Raw genomic sequence first — 23,738 nt, forward strand, 5'->3', positions numbered from 1 at the left:
TGGCTCAGTTAGAGCAGGAGCTCTTAACAACACGTTTGCTGGTTCAATTCCAGCACTGGATGGTGGGCTGCGCCCCCTGCAACTAAGTTTGAAAATGGTGACTGGACTTGGAGCTGAGCTGCGCCCTCCACAGCTAGATTGAAGGACAATGACTTGGACCTGATGGGCCCTGGAGAAACACACTGTCTCCCAATATTCCCCAATAAAATTTATGTATATATAAAAAACAACAAAAAATACTTTACCATGAAAAATTTATCTCAGATGAATTGGATATACTAAAACAATAAATCTTTTATGAAGATAAAAGAAAAAATAAATTCCAAGGACATGCTGATTGAAGGATTCACAGATTAGCCCTTAACTACTCTGAAATATTATTTGCAAAATTGTAGGATTAACATTTGTAATCAAATCACAGAATGAAAAGTAAGCATTTTTCATTGCACTGCTATATAGAATGAATTATGAAGTGGAGAACAAAAATAGTCCAGTTTCATGTTTATTAGATTTAACAAAACTGCATGTTTTTTTTCCTTAAGAAAAAGTTAATTTAGTACTGGTATCAAATAGACTAAACATTGGTTAACAGGAAAATATTCTGATTTTTATTTTTGCATGTTATTCTCAAGTACACATTTACAATAGTGTCACATTTTCCAATATGAATTTCTTAAGTATTTTACTTTGTATTTTACAATGTGTACAGAGCAAAGGACATATAATATTTAATAGACTATTTCAACAAAACAATAACTTATGTTCTTGTAAAAATCTGTACCTCTTTAAAACATCAAACGAAAACATCGACTTATTTAGCTTTGCTAATCAAATTGTTTTAAGAATTAACACAGCTTTCAACTACTATCAGTATATAACAGTAAATACCTTTCATTGTTTCTTTATAAAGACAAATGTTTTACCATACTCACTTGACCAAGTCCTTAATTACCTTTTAAAGGTTTCAATACTGTACTTAAAACTACTGTGTAAGACTCCAGAATAGATGAGAAATATAAAGTATGCCAAGTGTTGTGTTCTTTATCTTTCAGTTTATTTTTAAAATATAAATAGCTATTTATCTGGTTTTAAAATTATTAAATGTAAACTTTCATTTAAACATTTCTTTTTATATTACTTCAGGAAAAACCAAATTCCAGTGAGATTTAAAAGATTTTCACAGAAAAAATAAGAGTTTTCAAGAACAAGACAATGGATGAACACTATAAAAAAACAAGTGGGGAGATGTAGGAGGGCCAAAAAGGTATAAAAGGTACCAAAATCCTTCCTGGCTTTGGTTGGCATTAGTTTTAAATTCCTATGTGCCTCAAGTGATTTAGAACTCAAGTAATCTAATCTTTACAGGCTCTCAAAACCCCCCAACATTTAGATTTCTAACCTTATAAATATAACTTCTGCATATGAATATTAGCGGCACAGAGAAAGGCAAAAGGTAAAAACTTTACAGCAAGAGAAGGAAGCACCATAATGAAGTTGCAAGGTAGCTAGAAGAAAAATTTCTGATCTCCCACAATGTGCCAGTATTTATGTGCCAATAGTCAATTTTAGTAACCTAAAAGTGTTTTTTGTTTTTGAAAATTTCTATTAATAAAATAAAATTATAATTAAATGTGGGAATTAATTTTATGTTTATAACACATTGCTTAAAATATGTCAACTCTCAAATAAAAAACAAACTGAAAAACTTGGTGATTCCAAATAAAGCCTCAGATTTTTATTATGCACCTTACACTTTTATCTTCTAAAACCACGAACTTGTTAAATAAATCTTTTTCAACTTTGCTAACTGTCTAAAAAGTAAAGAAGCAGGCAGAACTTACCAAGTTTAATTAGTGACCATTCTCTGGTACATGAAGCCACTGCTTCTTAAGTCCTACTTCCTTTGTGAAAAGACATTTCTTTTACAGACTTCTCAGTGAGAACCAAGAGATTTATGTCTGGATAATCATTAGCTTTCCAGAAAAAAATTAAGGAATGAAGCTGAAATTTTAAGATAGGATTGTATTTATAAATACCTTAACTTCTCTTTCCCAATTATCAAAAATATTTAAAAGAAAATATCTTTACTCTTTAAAAATATTAGTCTCCTATTTTCCTTTCTAATTTTTAACCTGAATTTTAGTCTCGTTGAATACCAAGTTGCAAAATGCTCTTTCATACATCCCTAGATCTTTCCATTTATTGTACATTTACTACTTCATTATAGACTTAAAATTTAGGATTGAGTGTATACATATATAACATATAAATGAGCAACACAGAGGCACACAGGCACATATAAAGTTTAGGGTACATTTACACATCTAGTTTCAAAAAATCCTATGAACCACAATTTATCTCAAAGACTGCAAAATCCGTTCACAGTAAGTCAAAGCAGTTTAGACAGAAGACAAAAAACAAGAGTAAGCAAAACCTTTCACTAAGACTATCTAAAAGTGTGTTGTGCTCACAAAAGATGGAAATACTACAAAGAAAGTCAAAGGAAGCACATTCTATCTGCTAAACAAAATGAAAATTAAAAACAAACCGAGACAATGTTCTTGTAAGCAAGTTTCATTGTTCTGTGATCTAAAAATATGTAGCAAGGAATGACTTTCATGTTGTAATTAGACCCAACAGTAATATCTCCCATTTAACATTAGCAGATATTTCTAGTTAATATGAGAAATTTGTTAGGGGAAGAAAAGAGTCAGAATGATCATTTTTAGAGTTACCAATTTTCTTACTTAAATAGTCTTAGAAGAGTACCACCAAGGTGAATAAATAGTAAAACTTCTAAGACTGAAAAAATTCAGCAGAGAATAAGGGGTTATTTTATTAAAAGCAACTTCACTGATGCTACTTCCCCCACATTAAACAAACTGAATAGGATACAGAACACCCTATTGAATAAAATGGAAAGAAAGTCAACTAGAAGCAATAATTTTACACAGCATAAATCAGTGTACAGTATTATGTGTGAACAAGGCTGATTTGCTTTTAAATGAATTTTCTGCTTCAAGGCCAACATCTCTACAAATGTCTGGAGAAGTACTTTAGGGCCCACCAACTTCTTTATGATGTCGCATGATGTGCTGGTTCTTTTCTGAAGGTCTTCGAAACCCTTTCTTGCAGTACTCACAACGGTGAGGATAGTCTTTTGTATGAATAGAAATAACATGCCGTTTGAAGCCTGAGGCATCTGTAGTGCTATACTCACAGTATTCACATTGATACACTTTCCTGCCACTGTGTGTCTTCATATGCTTTTTAAGCTCATTCTGTTGCCGAAATCCCTTTCTACATCTTTTACACCTAAATGGAAGATCTTTTGTGTGAACTGAGAGAATATGGCGACTTAGAACAAATGGATCTGCAATCTTAAAGTCACAATGTCTACACTGGTGCATTTTTTTACCCTTGTGGGCAGCCACATGTTTCTTGAGTTCAGAAGGCCTGTGAAAACCTTTGTCACACATGTCACATTTATGGGGGTAATCCTTTGTGTGAACTGAAATTACGTGTCGTTTCAAGTCACTTGAGTTTGAACTCTTGTGGTCGCAATGCAAACACTGATGTGTTTTACTTTCTTGGTGGATAAGGGCATGTTGCTGCACCTCTTTGGTATCCGAGAAAGTCAGAAGACAAATGTCACACTTGAATGGCATTTCTTTACTGTGCTTAGTTTTTACATGTGTTTTCAAATTAGAAGAGTCTGCAGACCTATATTCGCAGTATTGGCATTCATATGGCTTCTCGCCAGTGTGGATTCGCATGTGCTTTTTGAGCTCTGATGGGTGACGAAAACCTTTTCCACACTCTACGCAAATATGAGGAAAGTTCTTGCTGTGGACTGCCAAAAGGTGGCGATTTAATAACCCTTGTTCAGCTGTCTCATATTCGCAAAATTTACACTTGTGCATTTTGTTGGCTCCTTTTTCCTTATGCACCATTTTGTGAGTAAACAAAGCCCCAGTGTGAGAGAAATGCTTCCCACACTCACTGCATTCGATGGCCTTCTCTGCTTTGCTGGTCAGCTTATGGCTCTCAAGGTGGCTGTGTAAATTTATCTTCTTGTTAGTTGTATAATCACAGTCAGTACAATGGTACTTCTTCTTGGTAAGGTGTTCAGGATGGTTTTTCATGTGCCTTTTCAAAAAACCTCTCGACTTAAACTTTTTCCCGCAAATCACGCAAGGATAGACAGTCAAGGGATGTCCATCAGGGCCAATAATTATTGCTAAGAAAGGAAAAGAAGCATGAGTATACAAACAAATTCTATTTCTGATTTCAAGACAAGTATTCCTAAATTAGGTTAATATTCCTTTTGTTGTTCAACAAAAGATACAATAACCTAGTAATAAAGAGAATCTGGTCTAGAAATTTCATTACGACAGAACCAATCTCACTCTCAAATTAAAGTATCAATGTAAAGTTACATAAATTTAGATATCTATTGAAAATCATTCATAAAAATAAAGTTCAACATTACAGCTTTATTCCAAGACGAATTTATGCTAATTTAAAGTTTAACCACACCTATAGAGAAAACCTTAATATGCAAACCGGTTAACAAGGCAATACAGGAAAGGAATATGCCCAATGAACAACCAACCACTCCTCTGTAATGTCTCACTCCTCTGTAAATGATTAAGGCTGACTGAAGTAGATTCTTTATATTTGTTCAATTAAAGTTAACTATCATGTTTTAGGGCTTTACTGTCATTTCCAAAAAAATAACCTGAGATTTTAATTCTTTTTCCTGAATGTCTAATCCAAAAGCAATTTCTTTTTATCTAAGAAAATCATTCATGAATATCAATGAATTCTTAAAATCATAATTTCAAATTCTGTGCACAAAAGCTACACATGGTCTAACAGCTAAAATGTTATCACAATACCTCTTTGGAAACACACTAGAGTTTCATCTGAGAGCTCACAAAGCACGCTGTGCTATGGAACTCATGTGCCCTCACCTGTTTGGTACTGCCTGGAATCAGATCTTCTCCTTTTCTTTGGTTTTTGTTTAGCCAGTCTGCCGAGCCCCGCAGACTCATCTATGTGCAAGAGGGCACTTGCAGTGCCATTCCGGTTTTCAATTCCATCAGAATTATTACCTAACAATACGCATTAAAAAACAAAATTATACAGTACTCTTTAATTATAAAGAATTAAAGAATTAGTGATTCTTTATTAACTACAATAATGGAAAGCTATGATACTCATGAATGACAAAAATTCCTTATCTAGGTAATGGACTTTATGGGCATATTTGTATACAAGACTGTAGGAAATACCCAGCTTCCATACCTAGCACCATTTTGGACCATGAATTACCCTTCTGTGACTCAAATTTGTAAAGTCATGAGTCAACTATAATAAAGATAAAAGATTTCAGTATTAAAGTCTATGTACTTAAATAATACAGAGGTGAAGGAAATTCCTGTTAAAATTAAAGGAAAAAAAGTAGGCTATATAGTCTTCCTTAAATTACTGTACTGGTACTTCATAATCCTAAAACCTAAGACCATGGAAACCACTTTTCAATAATAAATTGATATTCAAGAACCTTGCATCATTTGAACTGCTATGTCACTTACCATACGCTGCTGCCCATGCTATTGGCATAAAGGTTTTTATTTCATTGTCATTGACTTGCTGTTCATGCACAGTGGTTGCTGCTGCTGCAACAGCAGCATCCTCCTCTCCGACGATCACTTCCATATAAACTTCATCAGCAATTTCAGCAACATCTAAGTAGAAAATTAACAGAACAGTTTTAAGACCAGGTTTATAATAGATTAGAAAATATATTTTTACTTGAATTCAGTAAATAGACAAACACAAGAAAGTACAAATGTTACATTCTTAGAACACAACTTTTATATAGCAAATAGTCTAAATATTTGTTGAATGAATCATTCCTTTCTTTGCTTTTGCTATACTTTGTTTTTCAAGTGACAACCTAAGCATACATTAAGAGTTACAGATGTTCTTGGAATGTGGCAGTAAAACAATATCTACTACAATAGTGCTGCTTATTTTCTTCAAATATTGGTTGCATTTTAAGTTAAAAACAGACAGGAACATAAAAGTCTCCCATGAAAAGGCCACCTACTTACTTAAATCTTCATCTTCCTGCTGAGAGTCATTGACAGTCATATAAACCATCTTTTCCCTTGGCACACGAATACTGCTAGTCTGATCAAGTAGTTCAACTCCATGATCATTCTCAGGCTCACTCTCCACAATGTCTACAGTACCACCTAGCAGAGAAGATGACAGCTTCTAGAATTTATGTCAAAATGTCCTTTTCACGTGCTTTACTTTAATAAGTACCTCTTCCAACACTTTGTTTATTGGAAATCTATTTTAAAAGTTATTTTCATGTAAGTATTCAAATATTCTCATCTAAACCATCCAAAAGTAATCAGGTTACAGTGTTTGATCAAGATATATAATGAGGGTTTCTTCTTACCTAAGTCATCCTCTCCAGAGTCAGCTTTAAAAATGTACACCTTGATGACTTCAGGGCAAGTGCCATCTACTTTACAAGAACTGATTTCTGACTCTGCATCCAAAGTCATTCCAGAGGAACCATCCTGTTCTATTTTTCCAGCATCATCCACTAAAAAGACAAGAAATACATCATGAAAATAACTACAGATACTTAAAAGAAAATATTACCATTTTCAAAAGCCCTTTTTACAAACATAATCTCTAACTTGACTCATGAAATTAGATGATTCTACCTCGAAAGTAGAAGAATCAGTGAAAGTCTTCTAAAGTGGAATGATATTTTACTTAAAAGCAAATTCCTGAAAGCCTTGAAAAGTAACAAGTAATGAAATGATATAGTTTATCCTTGGATATAATTATATCCATGAGGTAATACAAGCATTATTATATTATCAAAGAATATACTAGTAGTAAAATGAAAAACAAACAAAACAGTCCTAATGTATTTTATCAACACTATCTCATGTTCACTTCTCCTTAATTTCGTTTGGTCTTATCTGTGTCTAGTACAATTGTAAATTTTTTAAACAACTGAAAATACAGTTTTTAGAAATTACACTGCAATGGTCAATGTAAATTCTAATATCAAACTGTTTAAACATAAAGCTACACATACACAGCATAAACATACACACGAGTTCATACAAATGAGTTTGGGTCATTGCTGACCAGTAGAGAAAATATACATTTAAATATATTCTCATATATCGTAATGATATATGAGAATTTTATATTTTTGGGATAAAAGGTACTTGTACTGACCAACAGAGGCACATATAATCCCCAATATAAATTCAGAAAATTAAAAAAATAGCAAAGATTTGGAAAATTAACAAAGGAAAAAAATAATGTCTGAAAGAAACAGACTCTGAATTAGAATAAATGCCAAAAATGTAATTCCCACAAAATGTAACCTTTTTCATTTACTGCTTTCCCCTGCTGTATCTGGCACAAAATAAAGTTTGGCAAAGACTAATGAAAACTTAGTTGATTTAACTCACCACAAAAGCTGAATTTATTGATGTTGAGAGCATTAGAGAAAGAATAAAGGAATGTTCTCTCTGCTCTAGACACAACTGGCCTATCAGGCATAGCTAAAGAACAAGCAGAGAGGAGCAGAACCAAAGTTCAGAAAAGATTTAGTTTTTCTTCAATACTCCAATCAAACCTTCTCATTTCCCTTTTAGTTCCCTTTCTGGTATTTCCTGCGAGATCTATTTTATTATCCTTTTAGTTATACATTTATGTTTTACTATCTCAAAAATGAATCACAACTACAAATCAGAAGTAGGTAGTGGAAATAACAAATACGAAAAAACCACGGACACAAGTTTGTATCCAGTTGGAATGGAGACAATGAACAAATGATTATTTTTAAATGTGACAATACCACATATAGCTACCAAGTATTAAATGATTACTGTAAGGACCCATTACTACTTATAAGTCTATGAGGGAGGTGTTAAAATATCACCAACATTTTATAGTAAACTAAAGTTTAGAAAAGTTGAATACTTTCTGAGGGTACATAACTGGCAAAGCCGAATTCAAAACTTAATCCATGCAATTCACAACTAACATTCAATTTCTGATGTTTTAAGAATGTGCATATTCTATGAGATATAAGTTGTTAAGAGGCAATGGTATAACTACGTACAGATGGCTCCCATTAATAAAGATCAGATGAGTATATTCATAACTCAAGTTCAATTCGGCTAAAGCTATGGTTACGTTTTGACCACTACTTAATTTTGTCTTAAATTCTTAACAGTGGCTTATGAAAACAGAATTTAGATATTGTTACATCTTTGAAATGCTTCTGCAAATTCCCTATCATGTTCTTCAAAGATCCAAAAATTGCAATTGTTTAGATCAAAATTCTTACATAGAATTACACAGAATATTCTTATACAGAATATTAAAATGAATTAGTATTTCAAAAGCTGACATTTAAAAGCGAAGTCGTATTTTATGTTGGTTTCTCAATTATCAGAAGAGCATCCCATGCCAAATAAATTACTTGCACAAAACTACTTTCAAACAGCATCCTGAAATCTTGTTCCAGACATCTTGTACAATATTATGTACAAAGTCAAGAAAGAACATCTGCCCTGGCTTGTAGTAACTCAGAGGTCATTGCTGTTCTTGTTTTGAAAAGTGTTTTAATGAATGCTGCACGGGGTCAGACTTAAGTGTGGGTTCAGAATTCTGCAGATGTGAATTTCTTTAAGAAGTTTACTTTAGAAAAGGAGAACAAAGGAACAGTAATCAAAAAGTACTGCAGGATCAGAGAGATTATTATTTAATTAATAAAACTACTTATGCATATTCATAGTCTGTAGGAGTAATAAAAAGAAAGTGAGTTACAGGACATAGTGAATTGCTGGATCAAGATCTCAGAGGGAAAGAAAGATGAAAATGAGCAAAGATGAAGTTTTCCTTAAGCTTAATGACATCAAGGTTCAAAATGCCTTCTTTACAATCATGCATACATACATACGTACATACATACAACATACATATGCCCACCTTCTCTAAACTTTACCTTAAGTATCTAAATTATTGACTATGTTTTATAAATAAAGTTTGTGGGCAGAAATAGGCATCATGTCTTTAATTCTGGCCTTTTTTACCAAAGGTAAATATTTTTATAACATTTCTAGGTGACTGAGCTGTCTTCCTAAAGGTGGCTTTGGAATGTCAAACTGAGATTGCATTAGAGGATAAAGATCTTAGCAATTAGACAAGAGAATCCAGAATAACTCTACAATTTTTTTAGAGAACTAATCTCTGAGGAATATGATATTGTATGATGACAAAGATGGCCTGTTTTGGAAAGTTTGTAGTAATTCCAAAACAGGTACTGAAAACATCTAATGTTAGAAATGTAGTCTACCAATGTAGTCTACAACCATAAAATAAAAACTCTTGGGGTGGCCAGTTGGCTCAGTTGATTAAGAGCGCACTGCTCATAACACGCAGGTCACCAGTTTGATTCCCATGTGGGACAGTGAACTGCGCTCTCCACAACTAGACTGAAAACAGTGAGTTGACTTGGAGCTGATGGGTCCTGGAAAAACACACAGTTTCCCAATATTCCCCAATTAGAAAAAAAAAACACAAAACTCTTGAGTATTGGAAAAATCTACTTTTGGAGGTTACAAAATGTCACATAATTACCTACAGCATGTAAAAGATCTTTTGGGTTATATGTTTTAAAAAAATATGTGATAAAAACATTAAAATGTAAGACCTATTGGAGAAAAGCAAAGCTATTTTATTACTAGAGAAAAGTACAATTCACCTTGAAAGTTTCACCTTGAAAAGGTGTCTTATTAATACAAATTATTTAAATACATTACTAAAGTGGCTTGTTTCTTCTTACCAAAGAAAACTTTAGGTGTCCTGTTACTATTCAAAATTGCTATTAAAAAGTAAACTTAAAAACAGACAAAAAAGGGTTGGATAAAATTGAGTCATCAGACATATGATTTCCTTACAGTTGTCTTTTTCAAATAATGTAGTAATAAAGAACTAAAGCTTTTAGAGTTAAGGCCTCTCCAAATAGAGAAATGTAATTTCTGAACATTAAGACTGCTTCTAATAATAGCTAGAAGCAGTTATTTGCATGGTATTTTACAGTTTCTTTAGCACTTTTAAAGATTTTATTTCACTATTTCCATATAAAGAAATAAGAGTTGTGATTTGCCTCAAGTCTGTGCACGCTTAAGTAAGAATTTAGGGGAAGGAATGAAAAACACGTCTGTTTTTAGACTCAGACTTCCATTTTATTTTCATCAGGCTATATGTTAGCTCACATTTCTCTAAGCTTCTAAGAGAAAATTCTTAATTCTGCAAGAAAAAAAGAATGACTACCAGATTTGCAAAAGAATTGCATTTTGTCTAAGTTAACCTCATAAACTGAAAAATCTTTTATCATTCAGTGTTCTTAACTCAAGTATATGGCTTGCTTCTCCATTTATTTAAATTGCCCAATCTCACAAATCAGATTGTTGTTCAAGTTTATTAACCACTGCCCATCCTAGAAATGTAACAAGTGTCTATTTGATTTCCTTCTCCCCAGGTTTCACACTGAACACCTCTACACAGCTATGATCAGTTTTCCTAAAAAACATCCAGTCACATTACTCACCCATTCTGCTTTCCTATCAAAACAGAAATCACCCAAGCAACTAACATCTGTCCAAATTGCCTTCTGCCTTTACAATTTAAGTCCATAGCTGATCATTCTACCTTGCATATTCTTCCAATTCCTCAATTCTTCCAATTCCCCTTATTTGATCACAGAACCACAAACCTATTTAATGTAATTTTTATCTTTACACCTAAATCTGGATTAAGTGAAGAAAACCACAATGCTTATTATGGTCATATTTATAAATGCTTGACCATAAACCTTGCAAGTATCCTATTTCGTAACTCCAATTGATCTTACTTTATCTCCCAAAGAACAACAGAATCATCATAAAAGATAATCCATTGAATGTCACTCAGCCATCTGGAAACAACTAAATCCATAAATTCAGTCTTCCACTTGACGTTTCCTTAAACTATCTGTACTTCTCTGCTTAAGCACTGACTTATACCTTCTCTTTACTGTTCAGTTATTTTTTACACCAATTATCTTCCATCCTCTACAAGTACAAGCTTTATTCCTCCCCTCTTACAACCACCTTCTCTTGATCACATATTTTCTGCAAACCACTGCTTCATTTCTCTAATTCTCATTCCAGTTTCTAAACTCGCTTCATTACACTTTTGCCCATGACTTCATCAACATGACTCATAACCAATTTTCAGGACTCATTTGACTCCCCCAGCAGAAGCATCAGACACAGATGTTCACTGTTTTCTGTAATTCATTATCCTCACCTGGCTTCTGTGACCCAACTTCTGTGTCCCTCTGTCACTGGCCATGCTTCCTCCTCTTTGCCAGTGCCTCCTTTCCCATACCTAGTAATATAGCAAACCTAACCTAAGGATTAAGGGCTTAATCCTTAATCCTTCTCTCCTTTATATATTACCAATTACTCTTTTTGTGCTGTTTTAGTTTCACCTATATACTAAGACTCCCCTATTTATATCCTCAGTCCAGACCTCTCTCCTGAACTCAGATTAGCAAAAGCATTCCCTTAAAGTTTATCAAAACAACTCAACTTGAAATCTTTCACAAAATGTTATCTTCTCTAGGTAGCCCTGACTGTGTTTACAACTCAAAATCCTCTTTATTATTTTTTTTACTTTTCCAAAGCACTAACATACATACAATTCACTTATTAACTTTATATCTATATACCCTTACTAGAAGGTAGTTTCCATGAGGGGAAACAATTTCCATCTGTTTTGTGCCAGTAGTTTCCCAAGAGCCCCCCAAACTGCGTGGCATATAGAAACTATTGCACATTTATTTGTTAAATGTGTAAGTGCTGATCTTCAAGTCAATGTCTAAAAGGTTTAAAAATATCCTTCTAAGCAAAGATGTATTAATAAGAGGCTGGAATTTTTTAAATAAAAGTATTTACTGTCATTTGTTTCGAAAGATGAAACCAACACACGTATACATACTATCCAAACTTTTTTATAATTCATACATTGTAAACAATTATGTTCTGTCGCATAATCTTAATGTGCACAAATATTTGGTCTAGTTTTAAATTAATTCAAAAGAATTGCTACTAGTCATTTTACCACTTTCTTCATTCTTGTGTCCTTTCTATAGATTCATTTGCTTGTTTGCTCTATTATTAATTACCAAATAGCAGCCCACCACGCATGGGTTCTAGTGTCTCTAAAATCCTGGATATCTGGATTTAGCCTCAAACTGTAAATTGGCTGGATATAAAATTGTTACGCTAGTTTCATCAGCATTTTTACACACTGGTGCACCATTTTATGAAACTGAGTTTTTTGATGTGGGTGCCCATATAACTATTAATTCTCAGAGGTCACTAACGTAACTATAATAATGATTTGGTTGTTTTATCATTCCATCAATTTCTTTTAACAATGAATTGCTTCAGATGATGCCAATCATCCTGAAATAAAATTCACAGTTAACATTCACTCTTTTACAGCATATAGTTATACAATCTAAAATTTTTTAGGAAATTTCCATAGTTGTGTAACCATCATCACCATCTATTTCCAGAATATTTCCATCACCCCAAAAAGGTATTTCTGTATCTTTCAGCTAATCCTCCTTCCCGAACATATCCCACAACTATATTGGGCAACCGCTAATCTACTTTTTCATTACAAATAAAGGTATTCAACATATTCCATATATCTAACATTTTCTAAGTTCATCCATGTCGTAGCACATATCAGTGTTTCATTTCTTTTTATTGTCAAGTAATAAATATTCCATTGTATGATGGGTATCATATTTTTAAAACCAAGTCATCAACTTATGAACATTAGGGTTGTTGCACTTTTTTGGTCATTAGAATTAATAATGTTGCTATGAACATTTGTGGAAAAACTGTTATGTGGACATGTTTCCAATTCTGAGTGTATACTCCAGAGTACTTAGAATTAGGTCATATGGTAATTCTATGTTCAACTTTTTGAGTAATTCCCAAATTTTTCTTAAGTGCTTAAACAATTTTCCATCCCCACCAGCAATTTATGTGTTCCAGTCTCCCCATTCTTTCCAATGGGTATTATTTTCCATTTTTTAAACACCCATCTCAGTTTATGTGAAGTGATACCTCATTATGGTTTTGATTTACATTTCCCTAATGACTAATGATGTGCCTATCTTTCGTAGCTTACCTTTTTGGGGAAAATCTCTATTTAAGTTCTTTCATTTAATTGGGTTGTCTTTTTATTGTTGAGTTGTACAAGTTCTTTATATATTGTATCCTAGACCCTTAGATACAAGGTGTGATCAAACAATATGGTGAATGTTTAAATAAAAAAATTTATTACAGCAAAACACATTGCCATTAATCCCCCTCAAAATATTCCCCTTGCTTCGAACACACTTACTCCATCATTCCTGACACTTTCTGAAGCAGTTCTGGAAATCCTTTTTTGTGTCTTTAGTTGCACAGTTGTGGCTGCCTCAATGTCCTGAATCATTTTGACTTTGGCGAAGAGGTGAGTTGCATGGTACCAGGTCCGGTGAATAAGGTAGATGAGGTCACACTGTAATGTTTTTATTTGACAGGAACTGCTGTATACCAGAAACAATGTGTGACACAGAACATTGTCATGATGGAAGATGATTTACAGCACTCAAAGACACACTGTTCTCTCAACCATAGTTTACACCCGACCGACTGCACAGAACAAGTTGTTCTGTGCCACAGTCACTGAAGTGAAACATGCCACTTCCATTATTGAAAATCCCTGTCTTTCCATGAGATGGCACTTGGCAACAGCACTCATCATATATTGTGATCAAAACGGAAGAGCTCCGTGTCACAGACCACTTCTGGTATGGCAATTTCTGTCACATCAAAACATTACGGTGTATCCTCATCCACCTTATCCAGTGAATATAGCATGGTGTGAGTTCTGGCTCTTCCCCAGAAGTCAAAATGACCATGAAAAGTAAATGTTTTGAATCAATTCAGGACATCAAAGCAGCCAAGACAGCTAAAGACACTCATGAAAGAGAACTTCCAGAACTGCTTCATAAAGTGGCAAGAACGATGGGATAAGTGTGTCGAAGCCAGGGGGAGTTTTTTGAGGGGGATTAATGGCAGTATGTCTTTTACTGTAATAAATTTCTTTTTATTTAAACATTCACTGTGTCTTCTGATGACACTTTATACATGCTTTACAAACATTTTCTCAGTTACCTTTTCACTTGATAGATAACATTCTGAGTTACCTTTTCACTTTCTCGATAAGCTTTGAAACAAAAACATTTTAAAATATGATGCAGTTCTCTGTTACCTGTTTTCCTTCAGTTGCTTGTGCTTTTGGTACCATAACTTAGAAACCACTGCCTAATCCAAGTTCAAAAATATGTACACCTATGTTTTCTTCTGAATTTTAGCTCCTACATTTCAGTCTTCAATGTTTTGTTAGTTTTTGTATATGTTTTGAGGTAGCAGACCAACTACATTCTTTTACATGTGGACATCCAGTATTCCAGCATCATTTGTTGAAGAGATTCTTTTCGCCACTGACACCTTTATGAAAAAATCAATTAACCACAAATGGGTTTATTTCTGGATTTTCAATATTTCTATCCATCACTGCTGTTTTGTTGTTTAACCTGGGAATGTCTTAATTTCTCCTTCATGTTTAAAGTTTTTTAGCTGGACGTAGAATTACTGGGGACACTTTTCCCTTCAACATGTTGCATGTATCATCCCATTGTCTTCTAGACTCCATGTCACCTAGTACTCTTTTTGAGGAATGATCTCTTGCATGTTAGTCACTCCTGTGACTTGATTTAAAGATTTTCTCTGTCTTTTGACAATTTAATCAACAAGTTCACTGAACTTCTTAGTTTATATATAGAGATAAATATTTCTTGTCAAATTTGGGAGATTTTAAGCCATTACTTTTTGAAACACTCTTAAATCCATTTCTTTCTTTCCTCTGCATCTGGGACTAGGTATGTTGGGAGGCTTAGTGTTCTGTAAATCAATGAACTTACACTCTCCATTTCTTTTTCTTTCTGACTGGACAGTATTACTTGATGTACCCTCAAGTTCGCTGATTCTCTTTTGCCTGTTGAAACCTACTTTTCAGCTCCTGTCGTGAAATTTTCATTTCAGTTAATATAATTTTCAAGTCCAGAATTTCTATTTAGATTTTTATTTAATTTCTCATTATTGATATTCTGTTTGAGACATTCTTCATACTTTTAGTTCTTTATATATGGTTTCCTTTAATTCTTTGAAAAAAATTTTAAACAGCTGCTTTAAAATCTTTAGTAAGTTCAGTCTGCTATTTGTTTGAGCCATGATAGTTTGTTTCTTTGCATGTCTTATAATTTTGTTGAAAGCTACAAAATGTGGCAACTATTGAAATCAGATTCTCCCTCCCCCCACATCTGTTGTTGCTGCTTGTTTAGTGACTTTTCTGAACGAATTCCACAAAGTTTGTATTCTTTGTGTGATCACTAGTTTCTGGTAAGTGATCAGCTATCAACTGGCTTGAGATTTCCATACATACAGGAACCACTAATTCTTCCAGTATTTGCCAAGGAGTTCTGTGCACATGTTGAAAACATCATCAACACTTAGTGAAACACTTTATATTCCACATGGGCTTTTACTTCCTACTTGCAGAACTCTGAGGTTAGCCAAAGGTGTGAACTTGCCAGGTTTCTTACTAACATGGGCACAATCCTGAGCATTCTCATACTCAAGATTCCCAAGAATATGTCCCCGCTTTTCAAAGATTCCCATGAATTTTTTATTCTAAAGCTTTTCCTAAGCTTTTTATAACACCTATTGTTTGCCCTAACTGTATCTATGCCTCAGTTAGCAGTGATTGGTTTAATTATTACTTGTTTTTTTGTTGTTGTTTGTTTTGTTTTTGACAAACAAGCCCAGGGAAAAGGCCGTTCACGGCAGGTAGCTCAGAATGTCCATAAAAATAAAAACAGCCTTACAAGTGGAGTCTTCCGGGAAATCACTAGGTCAAGTAATAACAACTCTATGGAAATGGGACGTGAAGGCGCTCTAACACCTTTCTTCCCTCTCCAGTAGCTGCCAGGCTATTGATGCTCATCATGAGAAAAGAACACGGCTTTGGGAGGAGTGCCTATGAATGGAGCAAGTTCAAAGGTCATTAAATTCTGTTACCAAGATGTAGCCTTTTTTCTTGAATAAAGAAATCTTGAATAAACAAGAAATCCCTGTAATGCTATAAGCGCTTAGTTTCCACCACTGAGAAAAGTATATTTTGGCCATATCTACTAGTGTTCTCATTTTGCCTATAGAGGATTTTTTATAATCATTAGGGAAAACTTTCTCCTGTAACTTCGTCATGTTAGTTATTTTCTTTTCTGCATGTGGGTTTCATCTTGTTTCTGTCTCCTCTCTCTGTCTTTCAATTTTATCCATAATTATGTGTACACCTTTTTTTTTTAAACCATTTCATTTTGCAATTTTTAAAGCATGATCACATGATTCCAAATTATAGTCACATTTACTCTTGGTGTTGCTACAGTGGTTTTTCCCATTATTTATTTTTTCCCTTCTGTTTCTAGCCTGTATTTTAACAGTTTAACTTCCATCTCTTTTTACTGTCTGCAATATCTCTTTTGAACAAGTAAGTATTTGCTGCAATATTTTACAAATAGGTTTTAGAGTCTTTACACTAATTCTAGTCTGATAAACAAAAATCTTTCAAAATCTTATCAGAACAAACTTTAAAAAACTGAACAAGACATCTTCCCTAAAATGTTCTTATTCACTGTTCAGAAATATTTCCTTGTGTATACATTTTTTTAATTCCAAATGTAATTTTGTGTTTTACAAATGTAAAAGAAAAAACCCAAAACCTCAGAGGGAGCTTAAAGTGGTAAGTTACACCATATCCAGAACAAAGGAGTAAGTATATCTATTAAAAATACATGTGACTAAGTATTTTACCATCTCTTCTATACTAGTAACTACCAGAACCAACAAGCCGTAAATTGTAATGATCTTCAGAGTTTATGTGTCAGATATGAGGGTTTGGGCTTCTTTTATTTATTCATTGCACTGAGCCTTTCTACTGCATGTTCATTATAACCAAAGTTGTAATTAATTAGAACTAAAAGCAAATTCCACTGATCAAAACACTTAAACTAGACATGATTATCCAGAGAATTTCAGTTATGAAGTTAATGTATTTGTTCATTCAGCAAGTATTTCACACCAAATATGTATAGCGTTTGAAGGAGATACCTAAGTGGATTAAGACTAATCAGGTTTGTAAGGATGAGGTATATTTTCCAAGATTTAACAATCCAGTTTAGTTTACTTCATTTCCTTTCCCTCCCACATGACTCAAATGCTGTTTTCCCAAGCTTTACGCGTATGCTTCATTAACATAGCTAATTGCCAGAACAAATTACTTGAAAGGAACAGATTCAGACGTTAGAAATCTAGACACTGATAACCAGGCTACAACGAACTCCCGTGCAATTTTCCACCAGATGATGCATGTATCCCCCCGACACCCAAGTATGACATAACATTATCTTGAAGCAATCAGGCTACAAAAATATTTTTGTGATGTCAGCATCCACGAATCGCCTAACTCCTTTTCTTTGTTTTGTCTCTACATAGCTATAACCTTCTAGCCATTCTAGAAATGTGGAAGGTGGTCTTTGAGTCAGTAGTTTGCCATCTTCCCAGAATGTTGGCATTTTAAACAAACCTACTTTTCCTTCCACCAACCCTTGCTTTTCAAACACCGGCTCACAAGCGGCAAGCAGCCAAACCTGAGTTCGGTATATAATCTGGAGATTATATTAAGGACCAGTTTGAAATGGCTAAGTCCAACCTCTTGCTCTTTAGGGAGTAAGGTGGGTAGGGGTGGGTAGGAACCATGGTCTGGTCCAAAGCCACTGTTGTTTGTGGTGAGCTGACCCCAGGGGGCTGACTGTAGGGATGTCCCAGCAGCGGCTGAGAATTCTTTTGTCTCAGACACTTCCCCAGCTTTCCCTCTCCTGGCACTGACTACCTGAAAATGCTTGTGTTAGTGGAAAAAGAAAAAAAACAGTTGGCGGGACCAACGGGTCCTAAGTCTGGGCTAGTCAAACTGGAAGGTGTACCAGGAATCCCCTTTGTCTGCCATTTGGGCTTTGTGTCATTAGGGCCTCATTGAGCCAATGTGCATTACCAATTGGTGCGAGAGAAGATTTTGACCCCCCTGCTTCTCACTGAGGAGGATTTAGCTTGTGAGTACTTCTCTGGCTTGTAATTTGTTTCTCCTTTCCTTTTTTCCTTTGTTTCGTTTCTTAAACTAAGAAATAGGGGCTTCTATGTCAGTACCATCTGAGAGCCCTCTGGGTTGTATGTTGGCTGACTGGTCAATCTATAGTTATAAGACAATGATAAAAAGAAAAGTGGTATTTTACCGTACACACTGCCTGGCCTATGTATGTATTAGATTCTAAAGAAAGATGCCTCTTAATGGGTCTTTAAATTATTGTACTTTTTGCAGTTAAATCTGTTTTGCCAAAGTTCAGAAAAAAAGGGTGAAGGCCCTATGTGCAAGATTTTATGTTACCTAATAAGGACTGTGAAAAATGGGTACCTAAACTGATGGTTCAGAGAAAGGGAAAAGCTAACAGTCCTATACTACTAGATAGCAGGGACAAGGAGAAGAGCGAGGAGAGATGAATTTACTAAACACATTAAATCCTCCGGGAAGCCTGATAATAGAGAATCAGGGGTAATGGTAGCCCTATTAGACCCCATACCAGAAATAGGATTAAAAAGGGCCCCACTTCAATATGAGGGAGGGACAGGAATAGTTTCCCATTCAAAGACCTGACAGGGCACACAATTCAGCCAGGGAGCCACTCACTCTGGAGCAGGACAATTTCCTTTGAGACAATACCTGATCAGCAGCATTAATCAGCAAGGGCAGCCAGCCAGGTATTATTGGACTACAGCCCAGTTTACACCTTCAACCTCCTTAATTGAAAGGACTCAAACCCACTAAACCAGGATGACCCACAGAAAATGGCCAATTTGTTTACCACCACTTTTGCCACCCACTACCCCAACTTGGCTGACATCCAGACTCTCCTGAACATACTGGTAATGGTGGATGAGAGGAGATTAATAATAAACAAAGCCAATGAGGAGGCACAGAGCCTCTACCATGGAGAATCCAGATAGAACCCCTAACCCCACCACAGCGATTCCCCTAGTTGACCCGGAATAGAATCCAAATATTGGACAAATGGCCCTTCTAGACCATTATATAAGGTGCATACCAGAGGGATTAAAGAAAGGTGTCCCTAAACAGAAGAGCCTGAATAAGATCCAGGAACTACAAGAGAAGGCTAATGAGGATTCTTTCTGAGTTTCTACAAAAAATTCATCAGGCTTCCAGAAATATACTGCTACTGCCCTCCAGGCAGCTGAAAATATTCGGATGGTAAATCTGACGTTCACAGGGCAGAGTGCACCCGACATTTACTTACAGAAAGCTACAGACATTAGACAGGGCCAACTAATGAGTCCTTCCTAACTGGTAGACAAAGCTTTCAAAATGTATAATGCTAGAGAGGAAGAAGCCACCATTTTTGTAAAAAGCTAAGGGAAATCAAATGACAGGCTTTAGAAAAAATGAGAAAGACAGGGACAGATCAATGCGCTTACTGCAAAAAAAGGGGGACAATGGAAAAGTGTTTCTAAAACTTATCAAGGGCAATGGAGAAGAAAAAAGGAAAAAAAACAAAAGGGAGGAAAAGGCATGCAGAGAGATGCTTGGACGCCATATACAGATGATGAATGAGGGGCCCACGGATTCCACTTTGACTTATGGAGGCTATTGTTATCTCCCCACAAGAACTCTGGGTATAACTGACAGTGGGGAACAAGTTAATTGACTTTTCAGTTGACACTGGAGCCACTAACATTTGGTATTAGGTATCAAGCTTACTGGGAATAGTTCAGCAACCATCTCAGCAGCAGGAATAACTAGACAACTACAACAAAAAGTCTTTCTCCAAACTGTAGAAAGCAAAACGAGAGACTTAAATATGGTCACATAGTTTTTTCTATGTGTCAGAATGCTCACAACCTCACCCAAAAAGCAACAGTTCTACCTACAGATTCCAACAGAACATGCCCTGCAATTTCAAATTCTGTCTGCCTGCCAGGAGGGAATGGAAAAGGAGACCCGCCTCCTGAGATCTATGAAGCCGTGAGTAAAGCCGTTTGGGCAGATGCAACACCAGGAAAAGACATTAATGCATGACTGGTAAAAATAGAACTGAAAGGGGGCTACAATGCCACTCGAAAACAATACCTTCTAAAGAAAGGCTTTGGAAGGTACACAATCCAAACTGCAGAAATTCTTAAAGCATTGGTTAATTTGGCCATGCAGGTGGTCATATAACCCCAACTTTGCAAATTAAAAAAAGCCACACAGACATAAATATAGTTTTGTACAAGATCTGAGCATGATCAATGATACAGTTCAAGACATCCACCCTATGGTACCTAGTCCATACATCTTGTTGACTACGCTACTGGGAAATTATAGATGATTTTCTGTACCAGACCTTAAAAATGCCTTCATTTTCATCCCGCTTGATCAACAGGTGCAATCAGTATTTGCCTTCAAATGGGAAAACTGTGTAATGAAGGTCACTTTCTAACATTGTTGGACTGTATAGCCCCAAAGATTCAAAAATTCTCCTACCATTTTCAGTGAAGTCTTGGCAAGGGATCTGTGTACCCTCAGCTAACTGAAGGAATCCTATTACAATATGTAGATGACTTGCTAATACCATGCCCAACCTTTGAAGGCTGCCAGTCCAACACTATCATGGTTTTGAATAATCTTAGCACACTGAAGATACGAAGTACACCCCCCGCCCCCCCACCGCCCCACAAAAAGGTCATAATCTGCAAACAAAAAGTAACCTACCTTGGCTTTCAGCTGAGACAGGGCACTTGGAGTCTAACGTCCAGCTAAAAAGAAACAATAGCAACTAGAAAAGTCCCTAAAAATATGAGGTATCTGCAGGAATTCCCAGGTATGGCAGGGTATTGTTTCATATGGACCCCAAATTTCGGCCTCACAGCTAAGACTCTTAATGGGTCCTGAAAGGGACTAGGCATTAAACCGCTGGAATGGACGGTCAAGTACCAACTTGTGATACAATCAAGGAGAAATTAATATCAGCTCCATCTTTAGGTTTGCCCAATCCCCAAATGCCATTCAAATTATATGTGCATAAAAAACGGGCTAGGATCAGGAGTCCACGTCCAGGTGCTCGGAGACTTACCACAACCAATAGCCTAGTTCTACAAAAGACCTGACCAAACAACACAAGGATGGCCACGCTGCATTCGGGCAGCTGCAGCGACCTGTGACATCCTGCAGGAGACAGAAAAAAAAAAGACTTTGGGACAGTCAGTGATAAATGTTAGTAGCGCACCAGGTCTTGGCCCTATTAGAAAAAAAGGAGGCTACTTGTTAACTGCTAGGCGAATGGGTCAAAATCAAGTCAACTTATTAGACAATCCTAATGTGGACTTGCAAACCACGATGACATTAAACCCAGCTACCCTGCTCCCAGCTATCAACTCAGACTGTAGCCTAACACATTACTGTCTAGAGATTCTCAACTGTCTATTGTAGTCGACCCAACCTATCTAACCTACCACTGGTGGATCCCAAACGGGAACTTTACAATGATGGGAATAGTTTCATGGACAATGAACAGCGAAAAGTCAGGTATGCTGTGGTGACAGTGTACACAGTAATAAAATCCCATGTACTTCCTGCTGGGATCTCTGCACCCAAGTTCTAATTGCCCTCACAAGGGCCCTAGAACTGTCCCAGAACAAGAGAATAAATATATACCTTGACTCTAAGTATGTCTTTACTTACATACTTAGTACGTTAAGTATGCCCATGCCCATAGTGCCATATGGAAAAAACGGGACTCCTGACGTCAGGAAACAAAGAAATATACCCAACAGAAATATAGGTCCTACATGAAGCTGTACATGTGCATGACTAAACTGCCATTATGCACTGTCCAGGACATCAAAGGGGTGACGCTCAGATCACCCAAGTAAATCGGGCAGCAGATAAAGTGGCAAAACTAGCTGATCAAGATTTCCCAATATTAGGTGCCATAATGCCCCATATAAACCTATAGGAATTTAGATCTCACCCTTCAGAAAAGGACAAGGAACGCGCTCGAGAATGGGAGTTCAAGAACACCAACCCCAACTCAATGTGGAAAATTAATGCCTATGACATGATACCGTTTTCTGAGGCTTGGGTATATCCCATTTGACATCTCCATGGAGGAAAGGAAACCATTATGGCAGAAATGCATTAATGGATTTGATTTGGCCTCATTTAAAGGGACCATATTTATTTATAACTGCTCAATGGATCACTCCAGGATGTCAATTATGTGCTAGGAACAATCCAAAAACTGAAGGTATTCCTTTTGAAAGGGAGGTACCATATGCTGGAACATGTCTTTATGAAGATTGGCAGGTTGATTTCACCCAAATACCTCGAATTCAGAGGAATTTTAATTTCTTTCAGGGTGGGTAAAAGCCTACCCCACCCCAACTGAAAAGGCTGCAGACGTGGTCTGATGCTTACTTTAGGAAACTATACCAAGGTTTGGCATTCTGAGTTTTCTCCAAAGTGATATTAGTTCATTGTTTGTTTCTGACTGGAAGCTACATACTGCCTGGAGACCCCAGTCAACAGGAAAATCTGAAAAGATAAATCACACCTTAAGGAAGACAACTGCCAAAATATGTCAAGAAACCCACCTGAGGTGGGACCAGCTTCTTCCCATTGCTCTCCTCCGGATCAGGGTGGCCCCTAGAAGTGAACTCACATTAAGCCCTTTCAAAGTAGTATGTGGGAGACCTTTCCAAACTTTCATGTTAGGAACCCCATCATTAGGTATAGATCAGGAAACAAAAATTAAACAACATGTACAACATCTGGAACAAATGTTAATACCTTGCATAAATATGGTTACTCCAAGTTATGGCACCCACCATAGCAACTGCTCTACCAGGTGCACCCAGGAGAGAAAGTGCTTCTTAAGACTTAGGAGGACAATCACCAAAAAATGGACTGGAAGGTCCCTACAAAGTGCTGCTAACTACACACTCTGATTTAAAGCTTGCCAGAATAATGTTTTTGATTCACCACATACGAGTGAAGCAGGCTCTTATATAGAAGAAACACTAAGTCCAGCAGGCCAAAGTGGACTTGTACACCCACTGAGGACATAGAGCTACTTAAAAAAAAAATAATAAGAAAGACAACTCTAAATCATCAAGAACACTTTAACTTTATGTTTAGCTTTTTTTGTTACAGGTTTACCATGGGCCACCACATATGCAGATACACAACTCAAATCTGATTGCTGGATCGGCAGATTTGTCCTCTTACCCAGTGCAGAAGGAATGCTCTGGACCATCCACCCATTCAACAAATCAGACTGGGAACACTGGCTGGGCCCAGCTGGGATTTCTTTCTCTGTCCGCCAATTCTGGAGAACTCTC

The 23,738-nt window shown here is 35.9% G+C and overlaps 1 protein-coding gene across 9 annotated transcripts in view; it reads right to left on the minus strand.

Moving 5' to 3' along the window:
- Positions 1–585: 585 nt before the first annotated feature.
- Positions 586–23,738, minus strand: part of LOC141569601 (zinc finger X-chromosomal protein-like) — a 48,392-nt gene continuing 25,239 nt past the window's right edge. For 8 of the 9 annotated variants that reach the window (XM_074323395.1, XM_074323391.1, XM_074323387.1 and 5 more), the window contains 5 exons: positions 6,479–6,628; positions 6,123–6,266; positions 5,601–5,753; positions 4,977–5,117; positions 586–4,240 (listed from right to left, as the gene is read on the minus strand). In XM_074323395.1, the coding sequence (XP_074179496.1) occupies positions 3,057–4,240; positions 4,977–5,117; positions 5,601–5,753; positions 6,123–6,266; positions 6,479–6,628 (1,772 nt within the window). In that variant the 3' untranslated portion in view covers positions 586–3,056. The remainder of the gene's footprint in view (positions 4,241–4,976; positions 5,118–5,600; positions 5,754–6,122; positions 6,267–6,478; positions 6,629–23,738) is intronic. The other variant, XM_074323394.1, reaches the window with a different exon arrangement.

The sequence above is a fragment of the Rhinolophus sinicus genome, chromosome X (assembly GCF_036562045.2).
Source record: "Rhinolophus sinicus isolate RSC01 chromosome X, ASM3656204v1, whole genome shotgun sequence".
NCBI classification, from domain to species: Eukaryota; Metazoa; Chordata; class Mammalia; order Chiroptera; family Rhinolophidae; genus Rhinolophus; species Rhinolophus sinicus.